This window comes from Ochotona princeps, chromosome X, assembly GCF_030435755.1.
Source record: "Ochotona princeps isolate mOchPri1 chromosome X, mOchPri1.hap1, whole genome shotgun sequence".
Classification (NCBI taxonomy): domain Eukaryota; kingdom Metazoa; phylum Chordata; class Mammalia; order Lagomorpha; family Ochotonidae; genus Ochotona; species Ochotona princeps.
The window spans coordinates 107209314-107229872 of record NC_080865.1 but is presented as its reverse complement, the minus strand read 5'-3'; the positions used below and the strand labels follow the sequence as shown (position 1 = coordinate 107229872).

Here is a 20559-nt window from a genome sequence, read left to right as displayed (position 1 = left end):
CGTGGAACAGCGCCTGCTGGCAGCGCGCCACCGCCAGCTGGCACCAGGCCGCGTACGGCAGGCACTCCTGGGCGCGCAGCTCGCGGCCCAGCTGCCCGAACTGCTCGCCCGCTTCCGCCACGTTGGGCTTGCGCAGGAACCGCTTCTTCAGCTTGTTGGACACCAGCCGGTAGCGGGCCAGGAAGTCCGAGGCCTCGGGCCCCGCGCCCGCACCACCGCCCAGGCCCGCCGCGGCCGCCGCCATCTTGGCCGCCCTTGGCCCTTCCCAGCGTGCTGACGCAGCGGCCCGATTCGCCGGCGCCGGCGCCGCGCCTCTGCGACGCCCCGGGGCCCGGCCTCCTCGGCCCACGGCCCGCGCCGGCCTGCCCTGGCGGTGGACAAGCCGAGGGCGGAGCGGAGGCCGGGCCTGGCGAGGGCGGGCCTACCGGCCCCACCGCACCCAGCGATGGGGCGGAACCTAGCCGAGAGCCCGAGTGCCCGCGCCAACCCGGGGCGCCCGGCCGGCCGGCTCACCCGGTGCCCTCACGGCGCCCCCGCGCGTGCGCCCCTGAACGCCATCCGGACCGGACTGCTGTCCGTTCCGCGAGGGCGCGGGGGTGGCCTGTCCCTCCCCCCACCCAAAATGCGCTCACTGGTTACCTCTCGGCTTGGAACCCGGGCCCACCGTCGGCCGCCCACGCGGTCGGCCCACCTCTGCCCGCCCACGCAGTCCTTCGTCGCCTCCCGCTGCCTCCGGCCAGCATCTCGGTCCAGGTCCTGAGCTGCATGCCCGTGCAGGCCACTGCCTGGGCACTACCCCGAGCAGGCTGTGCCTTGCTCCGGGCAGACGTCTTCTGTACCTGGACCCTGTGCACAGCACCTCCCACCCTGATGCGCCGCCTGCTACCCAGCACTCCAGGCTGGCCACACACTCGCTCAGACCCAGGGCCGTGCTAACTCCTTACACCCCTCCCACCCTCATACACCGTCCCAGGGAGAGGGACAGCCCTCGCTGCCCTGGCCAGCATGCCTCCAGGCCCTCCCTGCCCTGCCTCCCACCCCCATGCCGATTTCCCTGGCACCCGCCCCCCCCTCCCCGCCCCAGTTGGACGGCGACAACACAGAGTCACTGAGGCAGGCCCAGGGTTGCTTCAACAATTTAATATTGGGGTGCTCTGGAGGCCAGGGATGGCCTGGCTGGCTGTGAGAGAGGGGACCCTCGCGGGGCGAGACAGGAGAGGCAGGGTGGAAGAGGGGCCAGGCCCCTGGGCGACCAGTGCGCGACAGCTGCAGGCCCCTGGGCGACCAGTGCGGGACAGCTCCCGGGAGCCCAGGTCCAGGGCCACTTGGGAGATGGTTGTGGTACCCAAGAGCCCACTGAGCGCGGGGTTGTTGTGGATGGCCGTGTCCAAAAGCCGAGGAGTGATGCGCTGGCTGCCGCTGTTGTGGGCCTCGATGCCCACCAGCTCCAGCACCTTGGCCGTCAGGGTGGCGGCCAGGAAGAGCGGTGCAGACCAGCCCAGGCACTGGGCATAGTGACCCTCCCGCAGACGCTGCTCCACCTGGCTCACGGAGAAGGTCAGCTCGGCTCCGGCAGAGCGGGAGCGGCCCGCTGGCAACGGCGGCGACGGCGGCAGGAGGATGCCCACCGTCAACGGCTCCCACCTCCTGGCATGCTCTGCGAGATGATGGCAGTGACGACTTGGCCGCTGGCTTTTCCGCTTTGCTTGGCCTCCTCCTTGGAAGCCCCCAGCCGTTGCCGCCCAGGCAGTGGCTCCCGGTAGCCTAGCAACCAGGGCGCACTTCTGGTGGCCTGGCCAGTGCACTTCCGGTGGCCTGGCCAGCGCACTTCCGGTGGCGTCCTTGTGGGAGGCGTGGGCTGATGGCCGACCCCTGGGCGGCCGTGTGCCATTGGGTCACGGGATGGCCACGCGGTGGCAGCGAGGGAAGAGCCAACTCATCTCTGCGTGAGAACTCTCACTTTCCACGGGGCGGAAGGCTTCTCGAGACATCAAGGGGTCCGGGCAAGAGGGGAGCAAACTCGGTGGCGTGAAGGAGAACCACAGTGTGGTGCTACCATCTAGTTCCAACACACTCGACAGAACCCCCGGTAGCCATGAGAACTCACTCTCCATCACCCCTTTCTCCTTATCTGTTCCTGCTCCCAGTTGCCTGTGGTCACTTCTACTGCTAGCCAGAATCTCCGGTTGCCAGTATCTTGTCCTGTAGTTTTACAGTGAACGGCAGGCAACTTGTACCCTGCTGCTAACCCCTTGGCTTTAATGTTTTCATTATGATTCATCTACTTTAAAGCAATACTGTATTCCTTTTCACATCTCAAGTAACATTGCATATGGAAACATCACGTGTTGACTTATTTCCACCCAGCCTTAGCGTTTTGCATTCCCAGCAGCAATATTTGAGGATCATCATTTTTCCATGTCTTAGACAAAGCCTATTTTCTTTTTGCTTGTTTTCTTTGGCTTCTAGTCATCATCCCAGTGTGTATGAAATGCTAGATCAGAATGATTTAAACTCGTCTTTCCCCAATGCTTAACTGTACTATGTACCTGTCCTGCTGTTTCTTGTCTTGACTACCCTTTTGCTGTGGAAATCTAAGGCCTCTATATATTTTGCAAAAGACATCTTTTTCAGTTATTTGCCCTAGAAAGTGTTTCTCACATTCTGTGGGTGGTCCTTTAACTTTGCAGATAACGTCCTTTGCTGCACCAATGATTTTAATTTGGGTAAAGTGCATTCTGTGAAAAGAACAACTTCTGTGGTTGTGCTTTTGGTGTTATATTTACAAACCAGTCACCTAATGCAAGGGCATGAAAACTTAAATTTGTTTTCTTCTAACATTTTCATAGTTTTCACTCTTTAGGTTTAAATCTGTGTGCCATTTTGAATTTCACAAATAGTTTTACATGTCATAATTTAGGGATCCAAGTTCCAACACCATTTTATTGAAGAGTTTAGACTTTCCACATTGAACATTCTTGGCACTGTTGTTGATAATTAACTATATCTCGGTAAGTGACTTTGGCCCATATATTTATCCTGATGGCAGTGCTTTAACTTTTTGTAGTAAGCTTTTGAACTGCTCAGTCTGAGCCCTTCAACTTTGTTCTCTGTTGAAGTTGTTTGAGTGTCTGGGCTCCTTTAATTTCCATTTTAGGAATTTTAGCACCAGCTTGTCCAGTTTTACATAAAATTCAGGCACTGCATTAGATCTATATATTTCCTTAAAGATGAGGGCCATCTTCTTGATATTAAATATTCCAATCCATTAACATGGAGTTCCTTTCCATTTATTTAAGACTTCTTATTTTGTTTCTGCCATGTGTTGCAGTCTTTCAGAATACATGTCCTATGTATCTTCTGCTAAATTTATTCTTCATTCATTCCTTTCGATTCTGTTATAAAATGAATTATTCCCTGAATCTTATTTTCAAATTGGTCATTGCTAGTGTATATAAAGACATGTATCTGTTTATTCCACATTGATGTTGGACCCTTCAACTTTTTTGAGCTGTTTTTGAGTTGTTTTTATCTGCTGTTTGGATTTTTGGTAGCTTCTTCAGTGTTTTCTATGTATAAGAACAGAGACAGCTCCAGACATGAGACAGTGGCAGTAAGAACTGAGAGCCCCGTCTATATTTGGATTAGAGCTTTTATGGATATGAGTGTGGGTTCTGTTTCTCCTCACTTTCCCTTCTGTGGGATATTGCTGGGTGCAGAGATTTCTGGGCATTCATTGTGAAATTCCTTCTGGAACTTTACCAGCACAGTGCTGTTGGACCTAATTAACCCCTAGGTGCGGGTCAGGGAACATTCGCCTAAGCTGCGCCCAGGAGAGGGCTGGGACCCACCTAGCAGATTACTTAAATCCTTGGTCCCTGCACCATTGTGGGAGACCCAGAAGAAGCTTCTGGCTGCAGAGCAGACCACTTGGGGAGTACACCAGCAGATGAACATCTCTCTTTCTCTGTAACTATGCCATTCAAATATAAATAAATGAATCTTAAAAAGAAAGTATAGGGGCCCAGCGCAGTACCTCTGGCTAAAGTCCTCGCCTTGAACACACCCAGGATCACATATGGGCACCAGTTCTAATACCGATGGCCCCGCTTCCCATCCAGCTCCCTGCTTGTGGCCTGGGAAAGCAGTCGAGGACGGCCCAAAGCCTTGGGACCCTGCACCCTTGTGGGAGACCTGGAAGAATTTCCTGGCTCCTGGCTTTGGATTGGTGCAGCTCCAGCCATTGTGGCCACTTGGGAAGTGAATCAACAGACAGAAGATCTTCTTCTCTGTCTCTTCTCCTCTCTGTATATCTGACTTTGCAATTTAAAAAAATTAAAAAAAAGAACAAAAAGAAAAATATAGATAATGCTTTACAGTTGATAGACAGATAAATAGATAACTCTCATTTATTGATTCATTCCCCAAATGGCCACAGTAGCCAGCTGGGCCAGGCTAATGATAGTAGCCTGGAACTCAATCTGTGTCTCCCATGTTACGTGAGCCAGCACTTGTTGCCTCCCAGTGTGCACATTAATAGGAAGCTGAGTGAAAGCAGGGATGGAACTCAAACCCAAGCACTGCAACTTGGGATGTGGGCATTCAGAGTGGCACCTTAGCTGCCATGCCAAACATCCGACCCTTTCACTGCTTCTGTTTCCTGCATGGCTGACTCTGTTATTGAAGGTCTGCTGAGTTTTCCATTTCAGATATTATATTTGGCACAGTATTTAGTTTGGCACTTTATCTTTGTTTATTTCTCTTCTGACTTATCATTTATATAGTGTTTTCTTAAATTTTAAATTTTCTACCTGTTGTCTTATAGCTTATTAAGCAACTTTAAATAATTGTTTTTAATTATTTGTCAAGAAATTTATGAATCTTCATATCTTTTGGGTTGACTACTAGAGCTTCGTTTGATGGGGTTATGTTTTCCTGAGTATTTGTGATCAGTAGCCTTTCATTAGTCTCTGGACATTTAAACGAGTAGACTCCTCTTCTGGACCCACATTCAGGTCCCCAGACAATGGCCTGTTAATTGAGATGTGGATGGATGAAACTTACACTGGGTGAGCAGAAATACCTGCAGATCATGCTGTAGGGCCTGGAGCTGCTTCAATGTCGCTAGCTATTCCTGTGATTGTGGGGCCTTACACAGATAGGATCTTCCAAGTTCCCTTTAAGGCAAGAACTCCTCAAGCCTGTGATACAGCAGGACTGAAGCTGGATCATGGACTTTTGTATCCACAACTGGCTCCAATTAGTTGAACTTTTTCAGATACATAGGCTGCCATGCTCTCCCAAGTTCCTGGGTAGGCAAAGCTACCCTTAGACTGTGGTTTTAAGGGGGTGTTCCAAGGTATACAGTCAGTAGGCCTGTCACGGGAGGTACCAATGGGAGTTGTTTTTCCCAGGCACCTGGACATGTAAGGCTGGTGGCAGGACTAAATACAAATAGTGCTGACGGGGCCCACAACATCCTCCAGCTCATACAAAGACCAAGGTGGAGGGGCAGGCTATGCCAGGCAAGGGCCTAGCACCTGCTGGTTCATGTGAGATCTGGATCTGGGAGTGGGCCAAGTGGGGGAACCTGGGAAACTCCCCCACAGGATCATAACTCCCACTGGTGAGCACATGATCCAGACTTAGGAGTTGGGCAAGCTGGACAAGGTAGCCCAATATGTTGGCAAGTATGTAGGTTGGTTTTGAAAGGGGGCAGACTGGGCAGGCTGAGCAAACCTTAACCTACTGGCAAGTGTAGAAACCAGGCTGGAGTGCAGATCATGCCAGGCTAGGTTACACATCTACCAGTTTGTATGAGCCAGGGATAGGAGCAGACTGAGCAGGGCCAGATTACAGCACCTGCCAGTGAGAGTTGGGACTTGGAAAAGGCCAGGTTAGGCCAGATTGCAGCATCCAAAGGTGAGGGCTAAGCCAGCTGAGGGGCTATGCCAAGCTGGATCAGAGCAACCACTGCATGTGCAAGACCTGTGGATGGGAACAGGCCTGCTTGCGGAGCTAAGGGGACGTCCTGGCTGGAGTGTAATTCCCACTGGCGAGCATGAAGGCCAGGGTAGGGGGCTGCAGTCTGGTCTGAATATGGCTGTAGGGTCCCTCAGCATGGGTGTGGGCTGGGTCTGGAATGCACTGGACTGGGGTAGACTCTAACACCCACTGGTGCTCGTGACAACCAGGATGGGTGTAGGACGGGCTAGACTAGGTCTCTGCCCCTGTAGAGGCATGTGTGAGCTATGTCTGGGTGCGACCAAGCTGGTCAGGAAAGGCCACTGTTCTTATGGGCCAGCCCTACTTGGTCCACCTCCTGTCCCATAAGAACAGTGACCTTTCCTGACAAGCCCTCACCCATTCTGGTTCTTGTTGCTGGGTGCTACAGCCCAGCCAAGCCCAACTGCTCCACTTCCCATCCAGCTCCCTGTTTGTGGCCTGGGAAAACAGCGGAGGACATCCCAAAGCCTTGGTACTCTACACCCAAGTGGGGGACCAGGAAGAAGCTCCTGGGTCCTGGCTTTGGATTGGCTCAGCTCTGGTCATTGTGGCCACTTGGGGAGTGAATCAGCATATGAAAGATCTTCCTCTCTGTCTCTCCTCCTCTCTGTATATCTGACTTTCCAATAAAAACAAAATAATAATAATAATAATAATAATAATAATAATATAGGGCTGTCAGTGAATCCACTGGGGTGTAGCTATTTCTGGTTCTGTAGCCAGGTCTATAGCTGGAAGCTCCATCTCCACTATGTGGGCTTACCTTATCAAAGCAGTCATCCTTGGTCTTAAGTTCTGTTGGGATTTCTCAACTTTATAGTTGGATCCCAAGGCTCCCACAAAGGGACTTTAATCTATAAATGGTTGCCAAATTGTTGTTTCTGTAGGTGACTGAAAAGTAAGAACTTCTTATTCCATCAATTTTCTGATGTCACTTTCCCAAAACTGTATGTATAATTACTCCTATGTAATAATGCTGCTATTGCTGACCTGTGGACCATGCTATAGTAACAAAATTCCAAATAATGTCCTCAGCTTAGATGAAGGTAGACAATTACTTCACTTGCTCCAGGCCTAATCGCCCTTGTTCCATTCTTCTGCCTGGTGCTTTTCTTCTTCGTATGTATCATCTTAATCTGTGTTTATCCAGAATTAATTCATTTGTGTATCATATAATGTTGTGCAATACACAAAGCCAAATTAGAAGGAAGGAACATGTCTTTGGAAGAGATTGTTCTTCGTTCTGTATTCACTTCCCTTGTGTCTGTGTTAATCTCTTCCAACAGGTCTTCTTTGGCAATGTGGATTCATCTGGGATAAAACACAATATTTTTAATCCTCCAATTATTGCTCAGTATATTCGTTTACACCCAACTCATTATAGCATCCGCAGTACTCTTCGCATGGAGTTAATAGGCTGTGATTTAAATAGTAAGTGTTACATCATCATATATCCTTACCTCTCCCAACCAAAGGTAGGGTTACTAACTGTTGTAACTAACCTGACACTTGGTGACAGGTGGGGTTTGGGCATGGTGTTCCAGTATTGGGAAACAGAGTGGGACTCAGTCCTGGGAAAACTTAAGAATTTAATTCATTAGCTGAGGAGTTCTACAGAGGTAGCCACCTCTCACACTACTATTAGCAAGAAAAATCAAAGTTAGAGCTAAAAATAAAACAAGGACCATGTTAACAATGACAGAATCTTTGCAAAAGTTAGTTCCTGAGAAATGATACGATGATGACAGTAGACCTAGAACATTGATTGATGCAGCCCAGTGAAACTTAACACTGAGGTCTACCTTTGTGATAACTTTTTCCTCTCCCTTGAGGTTGCAGCATGCCATTGGGAATGGAAAGTAAAGTAATATCAGACGCACAAATTACTGCCTCATCCTACTTCACCAGGATGTTTACAGCCTGGTATCCTTCAAAAGCCCGACTTAATCTCCAGGGGAAGATTAATGCCTGGAGACCTCAGGTAAGAGGTAACAGATACACTACTTAACTGACACAGAGCAGGGAGCAGAGGTTGGGTAAAAATAGAAGAAATCCTTGACTATTTCATCAAATGTATTTGATGAAAGAACAAAAATACTGAAAAAGCAGTATTTTTGTGAACTCTTCTTTCAAAAGTATGTCAAGAAGATTGACTACAGGCCCACAACCTCATGGGCAAAAGCAAAATGTCTGTATCCAATACTTGACTAGTCTCTGTGAAAGGATTATGGCATATAAATCCAGTTTTACAGACAAATGCCAATCATTAGCTTTATTTCCAGGTTTTACAGTACCTCAAAGAAAAGGGTTGTGGTTGTACAAAATTCACTGGGCACAGATGTTTTCTAAATCCGCAAGGTTTGTGGTTTTTCAGTCACTGATTTTTTTTTTGAAATTAAGTTTATTTCTATTCTCCTCCAAGGGTGTATTTCAAGTAAAATAGGTCATTAATGCATTGCTAATGGACTGACACTGAGAATACAGAAATCAGTTTTGAACAATTTTGGCCCTGAAGTTCCTTAGAGGCTAATAAAGGAGACTGACAAATCATTGAAATGCAGAGTGATGGAGCCAGCTCTTTGGCTCAATAGGATAATCCTTAACCTGCAGGCACCAACCTCCCATATGGGCACCAGTTCATGTCCCAGCTGCTCCACCTCCCATCCAGCTCCCTGCCTGTGGCCTGGGAAAGCAGTGAAAGATGGCCCAAAGCCTTGGGACCCTGCACCCATGTGGGAGACCTAGAAGAAGCTCCTGGCTCCTGGCTTTGGAATGGTTCAGCTCTGTCTGTTGCAGCCATTTGGGGACTGAGCCAGAAGATGGAAAATCTCTCCCTCTCTCAGTCTCTCCTTTTCTCCGTAAATCTACCTACCCTTCAAATAAAAAAAAAATAAATCTTTTGAAAATGTAGAATGTGATATGACAAAGAAGGGGTTTGTGGCTTTCAGGGAACAAGTAGTAACCAAGAGGATACTACTCCAATGTTGTCCTCCTCAGGTGAATAATCCACAAGAGTGGCTACAAGTAGACTTCCGGAAAACTATGAAAGTCACAGCAATCGTCACCCAGGGAGTTAAATCTCTCCTTACCAGCATGTATGTGAAAGAGTTCCTCATCTCCAGCAGTCAAGATGGCCATCACTGGAGTTTCTTTTTTCAGCATGGCAAATTAAAGGTACTCTAGTCTCATAAGAAGGACAGAAAACTTCCAAAGTTTGACATTAGGAACACAGAAAGATTGATACGTGACCTAAGCATCAACATAAAATATACTGACTATCTGTAGTAGCAGGACACTGTGAGGAGCATTTTGAGAGAACATGACTTTTAAACAAGGAGGTAAAAGCCCAAGAGTAAGGCAGAATAGAGCCTAGAATTGATTCTCCTCTTGGATATTAATATCATTCAAGATGATGGCTAGAATCAGAGGGGTGAGACAGCTGAGTTATCTCCCAAATGCTTAATGATGTCCACATTCTTGTCAGCAACCCAGGTTCCCCAGTGTATTGAACTTTAACTACTTTGGTCTAGACAAGTCTTGACTTTGAGTTGACAGATAAGTCAACAAAGTATGTTGCTTGGAAGATGTGACGCAAAGTCTTACTAACCCCTAAATAATCGAAAAGGACTAGTTCAGCTAGTCTACTACCTAACTTCAACCGGAAGAAACTGTAGTGTAGCACTTACCAACCTCTCTAATAAGTCTCTTGTCACTTGTTCCTTTGTTCTCTAAGTTCTGTCCACAGCACGAAGCTCTCAGGTTCCTAGATGTAGCAATTTTATAACATGTCCAGGCTTTTTATGCACACAATTTCTTCACCTGTAACATTTTTCTAGCTGCCTCCTATTGCCCTTTTGCCTGATTTGTTCTTCAAGTCTCAGATCAACATCGCCCCGAAAAAGAATTACCTGATTTCTCAAGATGTGTTTAAAGACTTATACTATTAGCATTTTGGTAGTCTAGAGTCTAGGTAACAGATACTATAGCGGAAATTCCCACTTTAAAAATGTTGCATCTTTGCTTTGTGCTATCACATAAAATGATCCTTGAAAATTTGCCAAGTATGATAAGCCAAACATAAGAGGGCAAATGTATTATTCTTATGTAAGCAAGTAAATGAAGGATATCCAGAGAAACAGACCTCATAGGACATGCATAGGAAATATACAGAAAACATATATATTTCATGGGAGATTATATGCATGTAACGTATGAATGGGGAGCTGTGTGTGTCAGAGAGACTTCACTGGCCCATGCTATTACAGAGGCTGTTAAGTTCCAAGACCTATGGGATTGTTCAACAAGCTTAAGACATAGGCGACACAGTGATGTAGTTCTGGTCAGAAGACCTACCAACTTGAGACACAGAAAGAGCTAAAATGTTTTAGCTCAAGCTCAAGGGCAGGAAAAAATTTGTGTTCCTGTTTGAAGGCAATCGGGTAGGAATTCCCTCTTGCTTGGAAGAGTGCAATCCCTTCTATTCAGGTCTTCAACGAATTGGATGATGCCTCCCCACATTAAGGATGACAATCTACATTACTCAGTCTATGAATTTTTTATGCCATTTCATCCAAAAACACCCTCATGCAAACACCCAGAATGTTTTACTAAATATTTGGATTCCTTGTGGCTCAGAAAGTTGACATATAGAATTAACCATCTGTTCGGGCACTCACATGCATCTCCTTACACAATTTTCAATATCTAAATGAAGTAAAAAACAAGATCATAATTCCATCTAACAAAATATTTTAAAAGCCTGTGTATAATAAAAAATGCATTAACTTATTCCCTAAAAGAATTGACATCCTTGAATTTTAACTCATTTTGTTTCTTGAAATCTCATAACGTAAATTTTGCAAAAATTAATGATTCTTAAATGCTATGATAGAAAAATCAGTGCATCTTATGTAAGTTTATAAGAAGCTAGAAGGAAGAAAACAGGTGGATATACACATATTCATAACAATGTAAGGATGAAATACTTGACATAATTATATTTCTTTTTTCCGCAACTGGTCCCTTAGTGGTAGCTGGTGTTCATACTACCCTTTTCATTCTTCACTCTGTAATCCCTTTGTCTTAAGCAAGCACGTCTGTGGGTCATGGATCTTTACCTGATATGGTGACTCAAACTTTCATTCCTTAAGGGCTTGGACCACTAGTAGTTCTTTGTGAATTGAAATATTATAGTTTTTCATTGACTTCATTCATACTATATGATAACACTAAGAGTTGCTCTAAGGAATCTCCTATATTCCAAAATGCTCTTCCTTACATCCATTGTGGTAGAGTAGTCTAACTTCCCAGTAGATGTTCAAGGTAAATCACCCAGCCAACACAGTAAGTCCTTTCTTCATCTACTGACGCAGAGGCATGAGGAATCCAAAGTGGCTAGGCATGTCTCAACTTTCAGTTATTTGTAACGTTTGTTAGTTATTCAGCATAAGGATTCTTTCCTTTAGAACTAAGATTTCTAGGACACTGGAATGTAAGACCACAGAAAGAGGAAGCAAACATTTTGCTTTTGGAGTCCCCAGAGATAATGATAAGCAGTACCATTCTCACTTCCATCCCTCCCTTGATTGTTGAATTTGTGACTCCTGCCTATGGGAGAAAGAGCATCATATATTGGATACTGCTTAAGAGCACATAAAGCTTTCTAGAGAACGTAACTTGAGCACCTTAAAGTACTGTCACATAGATGGTTCTGTAATTAAGTCTTGAAAATGCCATTCCCTATTTTATAAGGCCAGCTGCTCAATATTGTTGGGAAACATGACAGGGCCAGTGAATTCCAAGGCTGTGGGACAACTTTTACACTACTTTGGTTGTGAAGTGAGCTCCTTAATTAGAAGCATTGCTGAGTAGAATACCATAACAGTAGATAAGGCATTGCATAAGTCTACCTATGGTTATTTTGGAAAAGAATTCTGTCCTGGAAAAACAATTCTATATTTGACTATCAGTTACAAAAAAAATAAAATGTTTCCCCATTTATTGATGGAGGCAGTCTAATGTCATCAACCTGCCACCAGGGAGTTGATCATGTTGGGAAATGATGTCATATTAGGAGCTCAGTGTTGGCCTCTACTGCTGGCAGACTGTGTACTTAGTGGTTGCAGACAGTTATTAATAAGTGGAAAATCACATTGCTGAGCCCAAGTGTAATCACCACGTCACCAAGAATAGCTCCTTTGCTTAGGAGTGCATTGACCACTGACAGCAATACTGACTGCTCTCTGCAAAGTATCTGCAAAGTGCTATCGCTGGTCTCCACAAACAAGCTGACTGGTATTCATTTGATTATCAAAATTTTCCTCTTCTTAGGTCACCTTTTGGTGAATATTCACATAGCACACAAACATTTTCACGCTTTTTTGCCCATTCAGGGAGGTCTACATACATGTCTCCTTTCCACATTTATGTATCACCAGTTCCCCAATTTAGTCACTGGAAATCTAGCCAAACTGCTGGCTACAGCCCATGAATTGGTGCGTAATTACAGATTTTGTGATTTATCCTTCTAAGCAAAGTGCGGCACCAGAAAAACAGAATTTCTGCCCACTGAAAAAGATTTCTGTTTCCCATTGTCCTGCAGTGACGCTCTGGAGAGCAACCCTAGTGCTGTAGCCTTCACAGTGGGATACTACCTGCATATCTTGCAGGCCATTTGTAAGCCAGACCTGAGGGCTCCTCTTGCTCTGCCGACTGGTATTAGTCTACCCCTCCCCAATAAGACAGCAGAAGTGCACACTTCGAGAAGAGAAGGCAATGGAATAGTAAAAACAACAATTTTGGCTGCTTGTTCATGTAATTGTGCCTTCACTACCTGCTTGAGTCCAGTCACATTTGTACCATTTCTACTTGATGAGTGTTTCTGTGCAGGCTCAATTTTCTGGTGCAGTGGGTCAGATAACATCCAGTCCATGGTGGGCATTTCAAGTCACAAGGTAACTCTGTGGCCAGTTGTTAAGCATTAATTTTTCCTAAGACCTAGTAGCAAGCCAAGAACTTTCAGAAGGAAAATACTTACCAACAGATGAAGGCTACAAAATCCTAAGGGTCTGTACTGAGATGTGCAGATAGGATCCTGACAAGGTACTCTCTATATATTATATTATACAGATACATCTGTGTCTGCCACTGACACCTCAAGTTCAATTGCATCTACTGGATTAAAGTTTGCATGGTGGCCTGAACATGATACTAAGCTTTCTCTTGTTTTGGGCCACACTCGGAACTAGCAGCTTTTGTATCACTTGATAAATGTACTGGGGTAACTCCCCTAAATGAGGATTATGTTGCCTCTAAAATGAAATTTAAAAAAAAAAAAAAAAAAACACTAGAAAGTTGACTCTAGAAGTTCCAGATGTTGAAGCCAGCGTTGTGGCATAGCAAGTTAAACTGCCTCCTGTGATGCCAGCATCCCATATGGATATAATTTTTAATTCTGGCTGTTCTGCTTTTGATCTGATTCCCTTCTAATGCACCTGAGAAAGCAGAATAAGATGACCTGAGTACTTGGGTCCATGCACCCACATGTGAGACCCAGAAGAAGCTTCTAGTTCCTGGCTTCGGATTGGCTCACCTCTGGCCATTGTGGTCACTTGGGGAGTGAATTAGCTGACAGAAGATTTAAACAAAGTCCATAGTATTAGCAGTAATGAAAAAAGAAGAAAAGTAATAGAAATTAGGTATCCTGTAAAAACAATGACTGTGAACCATAAGTTGCAGTCTACTTTGTTAACAGTAGATGGTGCTCCAGAACTAAGAAACTTAGCTGAACAGCTCTTGGTCACATAAAAATCACCTCTTAATTGCTGGAATAATAATAATAAATACTAAGATTTTCTAAGTGAACAGAAAATGACATATGAGGTATGTGATATTCACTGTATTATTCTTGATTCTTGAAAACCTCATCAATTTTGGGCAGAACAGTAGAACTTATTTTCATTAATAGAATGTAAGTGGACAGAGCATACACTTCCAAACACATTTTAAATGTGAAAATTTTGAGTTTTGAATGTGTTACTGTGTGTGATTCAGTCTTTTGTGCTCCTGATTCATGATTCAGAGTTTGAAACTCTAAATTTTGGTTTTTTTCTTTAAAGATTTATTTATTTTTATTGGAAAGGCAGATTTACAGAGAGGAGATACAGAAAGATTTTCCATCAGCTGGTTCACCCGCGAGATGCCCGCAATGGCCGGAGCTGAGCCAGTCTGCAGCCAGGAGCTTCTTTCCAGATCTCCCACACAGATGCAAGGTCCCAAGGCTTTGGGCCATGCTCTACTGTTTTTCTCGGCGACAAGCATGGAGCTGGATAGGAAGTGGAGCACTTGGGACACAAACAGGGGCACCGTGGGATCCCAAAGCATTCAAGGTCACAATTTAGCTACTGAGCCATCACACTGGGCCTGAACCACTAAACTTTGATAGAATGAATTTCTTTTATTCTTATGCTACCAATCTGTTGTAATTGGCAATGAAAGTCCTTAAAAACTAATATAAACAATTAATATTAGAATCAAATTATAAATATCAATAAGAACTGAGGAAGTAAAACAATCCTAGCACTTTGCACTGATAAAGCCTATAAGTAATCACACCACAGTGACAATGAGCAGAGTAAGTTGGTGTCTAAATGGAACATGGGTTCCTTAGGGAAATTCCATGTGTGGGGTCAGGAAACTGCCTGGTGCTCTTGGAACATCTTAATGTACCACAATGCAAGGAAACACTTAAAGGTGAATGAAGTGGGGTGAAAAGAAGCAAAAATCTGGCTGGTAGGGCTTACTGTTGACCAAATTTGAGGCAATATTAATAGCATAGAGAATTATAAAAGTATTTTGTAATAAATTTAAGAAAGAAAAAAATCCAGGAGTCCATCATGAAAGAAAGAAAGAAAAGGAAGAAGAAGAAAAAAAACGAGGGAGCCTTTCTTCATAGAAGAAACCTGGCTAATAAATAACAAAACTGGAAAGTCACTTCAGCCATCAGTATATTATTGGCTTTTTTAAGGAACTTTAACGGGGTAGTACTAAAAGCTTTAGAGGAAAGCTTGCTATTTGTTGTTATTGTTTTAAGAAAGGGAAATTATTATCTTTATAATAAAGAAATGGGATGAACACCATCTTAATGAGGACATGTTACATACTTAGACTTCTCACCAAAATCTAATTATTAAAAACAGTCATCCAAATTTAGAATGTGGGAATTCTACAAGAAAAGTGTCTTGAATAATTTAAAAATCTCAGTGTCATGAAGGGGAAAAAAAGATAATCGATTAGGAGTATATTTTAGATTAAGGGAAACTTAAAAGCTAACTGCAGTGTGTAATCTTTTATGAGATTCCAGATTGGATATATATGTATATTATGTGATATTATTTTGAGGATTGAAATGATGTTAAATATTATATAATATTGTGTTAATATTGTATTTGTTGAGTATAATATTGTGTAGAAAGATGACCTTATACTCTGTTTGGTATGCTTAAGTATCTAGCAGTAAAATTACATAATGTTTATCATTTTCTTTTAAATAATTTAGGGGAAAAAAGTGTGCATGTTTGTGTGTATCTGAGAGGGACACAAAATATGTTAACAATTGGTGAATCTAGACAAAATATATAAGGCTATTCAATATATTATTCTTTCCATTTCTTTAATAATTTTTTTTCAAAATAAAAGCTTGAGGGAAAATAATAAAAATTGTCCACAAAAGATATATACAAACCTCCAAATATACCATAAATACTTGTTTAAAAAAAAAACCTCTGAGAAGAGACGTTAATGTTTCTCAAAACACTTGTCAAATACACAAACTACTTCAACAAATGATGATAGCATATTTGCCTTGTTACATAAGAATATTTTGTATGTTGAAGACACAAAATGACCAAGATCTCTGATGCTGTGGAGTTAACATTTGAAAGTAAGGACCTCAGAAATAGTTAATAAACAGACAAATTAGAAAATACTTGCTGTCATTTGAACATGAGTTGGCCTTTAAATTCAAGCATAACTTGACAGTACTAAGATGATGGAGACAGAATCCAGTCACCATGTTTACAACGTGGGGCCTCATGGGAGGGTCTTAGGGCATTGAAGGCATGCCCTCAAAAGGTGCTTTTTTTAAATTAAAAAATTAGTTGATTCATTTGAAAGGTGGAATTACAGAGAGAGAAGCGAGAGGAGGAGGAGAGAAATTTTCTATCCACTGGTTCACTTCCCAAATGGCCACAATATAGGCCAAACCAAAGCTGGAAGCCAGGAGCCTGGAGGGAGCTTCCTCCTGGTCCCCCACATGAGTACGGGGGCCCAGGCACTTGGTCCGACCTCTGCTGCCTTCCCAGGCACATTAACAGGGAGCTGGGTCAGAAGTAGAGCAGCTGAAACTCAACCTGGCACCCCTATGGGATGCTGGTATCAGATGGCGGCTTTACCTGCCTTACCACAATGCCAGCCCCAAAAGGTGATTCTTATGAAAGAGTTAGTATAAAGGCCCAAATTTAAGCCCAGAAGCTCACTCTAGCTTCCTGGAGACTAGAATAAGTAGTTAGGTTTTATTCTAAATGACCTGAAACTTTTCATTGGATTACCAGATTTAGATCTTGGGAAGAATTCTGGTTGCTACGTAAGGGAATCTAGGGGAGAGGGGTAGACCAATGAAATCATCATCTCATGAACAGGAGGAGCTAGGCCACCCATTGCTATTTTTAAAAAGGTTCCCAGGTGATTCAGATAAGTTGGCAAGGTTGGGAATCCAGGCCAGAAATGTAGCTAAAGAGTAAGGCTTCAACTTCTTTTGTTCTGATAGCTGAATATTCCATAGTATCAGTGTGATCAAATACTGAATTTGTCAGCACCCATCATGACAGGGCGTCACGTGTTCATGCTGGTCTTCTTCATCCCAGACTCTTGCTTGTTCTTAGTATTTGGCTGGGATTTCTACTGCACAGTTACCAGGGAATCACAACAATCATGCCACCTTGCAGAGTTGCCCTGAATGGCACTTCTTGATATTCAGACTTTCATTATCTCAGACGTTGACTGGGGTTCACAGGTGAGCTTAGCTGCCAAGTTCAGCATGGCAAGATGCCTTGCAGCTTCGATTCTCTTCCGGTTACTTCTCTCCCTGATGCAATCTCTCCTGCCAAAGTTAGCCAGCTCGATTAGATTACACTTTCTGATGTGTTACTTTTGCTTTCATTCTGAAGCACCTATTAATATATGGGATAGTAGCTTATATGAGTATTTGTAGTAACTGCCATTTTCTGTGTCTGCAAAGCCCGATATACAGAGTGCTGTATTTCACAGAGATTTCGGGGGAGTGGGTAAGAATATTTCAGGTGTAAGGAGTCAGTACAGAAAGTGCTCCACAGCAGTCAAACATGGTGCTTCCAATCCTAGAGCCATCTTCCACCTCCTGATTGTAGACTACTGGAAACAGCTGGGAGTGAGAAAAGAGCTTACACTTTCTGGTGGACTCTGTATTAGATGTCAAGAGGGGTGAGGACCGTATTGAGGCAGGAACATGAATGAATGACTGATGGGTTAAGTTTTCAGGGACCTGGTTGGGGACGGGGCAGTGGGAGTGCTAGTATAACAGCGTATTTCCTATTGGACAAGTAACAAATGCTATCTTTTTCAGGTTTTTAAGGGAAATCAAGACTCCTTCATGCCTGTGATGAACTCTCTAGACCCACCTCTGCTGGCTCGTTACCTTAAAATTCACCCAAAAAGCTGGGTCCACCACATTGCTCTGAGACTGGAGATCATTGGCTGTGAAGCACAGCAGCTCTGAGGCACTTAGCTCTACTTTGCTTCTCCTCCTCAGATCCACATTGTTTCCAAACTCCAGGCCCAGTGTCGTTCTCAGGCTTGCCTTGTAGCTTTTGTACTTGGCTTTTAGGGTATTTACCTCTCCACACTGCCCATGGCATCATCCTTTCCCTTTGTCTAAGCTGTCCAACCCTAGCAGACATTGCCTGAAATCACTTAAAGTAGTTTCCTGGGGGTGTTGCATGCAGCTGAACTATTACACATCTGCTGAGGTTTTTTTCCAATGTGACTAAGCAAAAAAAAGTGAGGCTCAAGCCACATTCAAAAATTAGGTCTCACAGAAACACCACTTCCTCTGTTGCAGAAGTTACGTGTTGGAAGTTGACAGAATAGGTACATGAAATGAGTTTTTCATATTGAGAAAATTTTTTCATTTTATTTGAAAGGCAGAGAGACAGAAAGACACACACAGAAAACTTCCATCCGCTGGTTCATTCCACCAAAGGCCCATCACAGCCAGGGCTGAGCCAGGCTGAAGCCAGGAGCCCAGAACTCAATCTAGATCTCCCCCATGGGTGGCAGAAACCCCAGTACTAGAGCCACCCTGCTTCCTAGGATCTGTATTGCAGGAAGCTAGAGTTACTAACCAAAGACAAAGCTTGAAGCCAGGCACCATGCTGTTGGACATAAAGTGTTCTAAGTGGTACCTTAACTATTGCGCCAAATGTTCAACCTATAGACTCCATACTCTTAAAATGAAACTCTCACTTCTTTATGAACTTTGTCCAGCATGGATGAAAACATGTTTTCATATTATCTCAGCTTTGAAATCAAATTTCAGTTGTTTTGATGGTCTGCAAAACAGAGACAATGCAAGAGTTCCATTAAAGTGTTACTGATTAAGGGGCCAGTGAAGTAGCTCAACAGGCTAATCCTCTACATGCAAGCACCAGCACCCTATATGCCCTCCCCCTACACCACACTTTTCATCCAACTCCCTCCTTATGAATTGAAAAAGAGTGGAGAATAACCCAAAGATTGGGACCCTGCACCCACGTGTGAGACCTAGAAGAAGTTCCTGGCTCCTGGTTTCAGATTGGCTCAGCTCCAGCCGTGTACAGAGTGAGGCAGCATATGGAAGTTCTCTGTGTGTGTCTTTCTGTCTCTCCTTGTCTCTGTAACTCTGCCTTTCCAATAAAAATAAATATTTTTAAAAGGTGTTGATTAAATCATTGTATTCCCAGAAACATGTGCATATAAATACATTTTATCTTAATTTTAATCAACATAAAATAGGGTGATGGGAATATAGAATTATCAGTCCACTTCAAATAAAATAATAATGCTGTCTTGAAATTTTTGATGTTCAAAAAAAGTAATGATTATAATAGGTTTATAAAGGGTTCATTTTTAATACTTCCCAGACAAAATAAGGGGAATCCACGGCTGTCTGCGCCGTGAGAAGCAAGTAAGCACTCCTTTTACACTCTCTCAAACCCAACTTCCTGCTCAAAAATTGGAATAAAAATGTACCAGGGGGATTTGTAGAATGACTGGAAACTGCAGCTCCACGTACTTAGCTGAGCTGCCTAAGCCCTGCCTTGCCTCTCGCTCATATAAGGTAGTGTAGGGTCCACTTCTTCCACCCCTGCCACTTCATTAGGGCTGTGTGGAAGATCATTTCCTACTAGGATAAGGTTTTTTAAAAGATAGCCAAAGAGCAGTTACAGGAAGCGTGCAGTACTTACAGCTAAGGCAGTTGGTAAACAGGAGTTCCTAGAAAAAGAGAAAAACAAGAAGATGATAGCTTTTCTTCCATTTTGGAGCATTTTCTAATAATCTTTCTTGACTTTGATCTGACCCCTTTGGGGACAGTCATGATATGCACACGATGTACAACTGATACAGGGACAAGTGGTTTGGAGAATTACAGAGTTGTGTATGGTTAGCAGTTAACTCACAGAAATCAATAAGTAGTTTTGTTTTATAGCCTGGAAGAGGCATTAGCAATAAAGGCAATAAAGCTTGCTTTCTTGTAAAAGGTTAACCACTTTATGTCTAACTTAATCTTAGTTTGGCTTTCTAATTCTGTTTCCCAAATGCTCTTGGAACCAACTATTTTGTTTTCCTGCTGCTTTCCTCAGTAATTAGTTAAATAAAATATTTATACATAGAGACAAACGCCTTTAAGGACTATGTTTTCATAGTATAAGTTAAAATAAAAATAATATTTTTGAAAACAGCGGCACTGAATAACAGAATAAACTGAACTGAGTAAAACCTGATATGATTTATGAGAGGTGCAATAAAATTTGTCAAAGGAAAAATGGCATTTTATCTGGGAGCAGAGCACAAAGTAGAGAGAGGTTGGAGGAGTAGTGGGGAGTTGCAGGCCCAGCATGGTGAATCAGCAGCTAAATCCTCACCTTCCACGTGTCAGACCCGATATGGGTGCCAGTCTGTGTCTCGGCAGCTCCACTTCCCATCTAGCTCCCTGCTTGTGGCCTGGGAAAGCAGTCAGGGACGGCCAAAAGCCTTGGGACCCTGAACCCATGTGAGAGTCATGGAAGAAGCTCTGACTCCTGGCTTTGGATTGGCTCAGCTCTGGCCATTGCGGTCACTTGGGGAGTGAATCATCGGATGGAAGATCTTCCTCTCTGTCTCTTCTCCTCTCTGTATATCTGACTTTTTATACACACAGCCAGATATACACAGAGGAGGAGAGACAGAGAGGAAGATCTTCCGTCCGATGATTCACTCCCA

General features: G+C 43.9%; 3 protein-coding genes across 3 annotated transcripts in view; 1 reads left to right on the top strand and 2 right to left on the bottom strand.

Moving 5' to 3' along the window:
- F8 (coagulation factor VIII) overlaps positions 1-18198 on the top strand; it is a 113228-nt gene extending 95030 nt beyond the window's left edge. The window contains exons 24-27 of the mRNA XM_058659188.1: positions 7293-7437; positions 7839-7987; positions 9004-9180; positions 17666-18198. Coding sequence (XP_058515171.1) covers positions 7293-7437; positions 7839-7987; positions 9004-9180; positions 17666-17818 — 624 coding nt within the window. The 3' untranslated portion in view covers positions 17819-18198. The remainder of the gene's footprint in view (positions 1-7292; positions 7438-7838; positions 7988-9003; positions 9181-17665) is intronic.
- The window catches only part of DKC1 (dyskerin pseudouridine synthase 1), a 129190-nt gene that overhangs the window by 36629 nt on the left and 72002 nt on the right, over positions 1-20559 (bottom strand). The window lies entirely within an intron of this gene.
- On the bottom strand, positions 694-2114 carry LOC131478531 (core histone macro-H2A.1). Its single transcript, XM_058658704.1, has 2 exons — positions 1961-2114; positions 694-1657 (listed from the first exon to the last, which is right to left on the bottom strand). Exons 1-2 carry the CDS (start codon positions 2112-2114, stop codon positions 1131-1133), a joined length of 681 nt encoding a protein of 226 aa, XP_058514687.1. The 3' UTR covers positions 694-1130.

What these genes read in the sequence shown, in the direction of transcription:
- LOC131478531 (XM_058658704.1), bottom strand. Translation starts at nt 2,114, where the DNA reads ATGGAGAGTGAGTTCTCATGGCTACCGGGGGTTCTGTCGAGTGTGTTG. An exon ending in AGCCTTCCGCCCCGTGGAAA is followed by an intron (nt 1,658 to 1,960) that starts GTGAGAGTTCTC and finishes ATCATCTCGCAG; the next exon opens with AGCATGCCAGGAGGTGGGAG.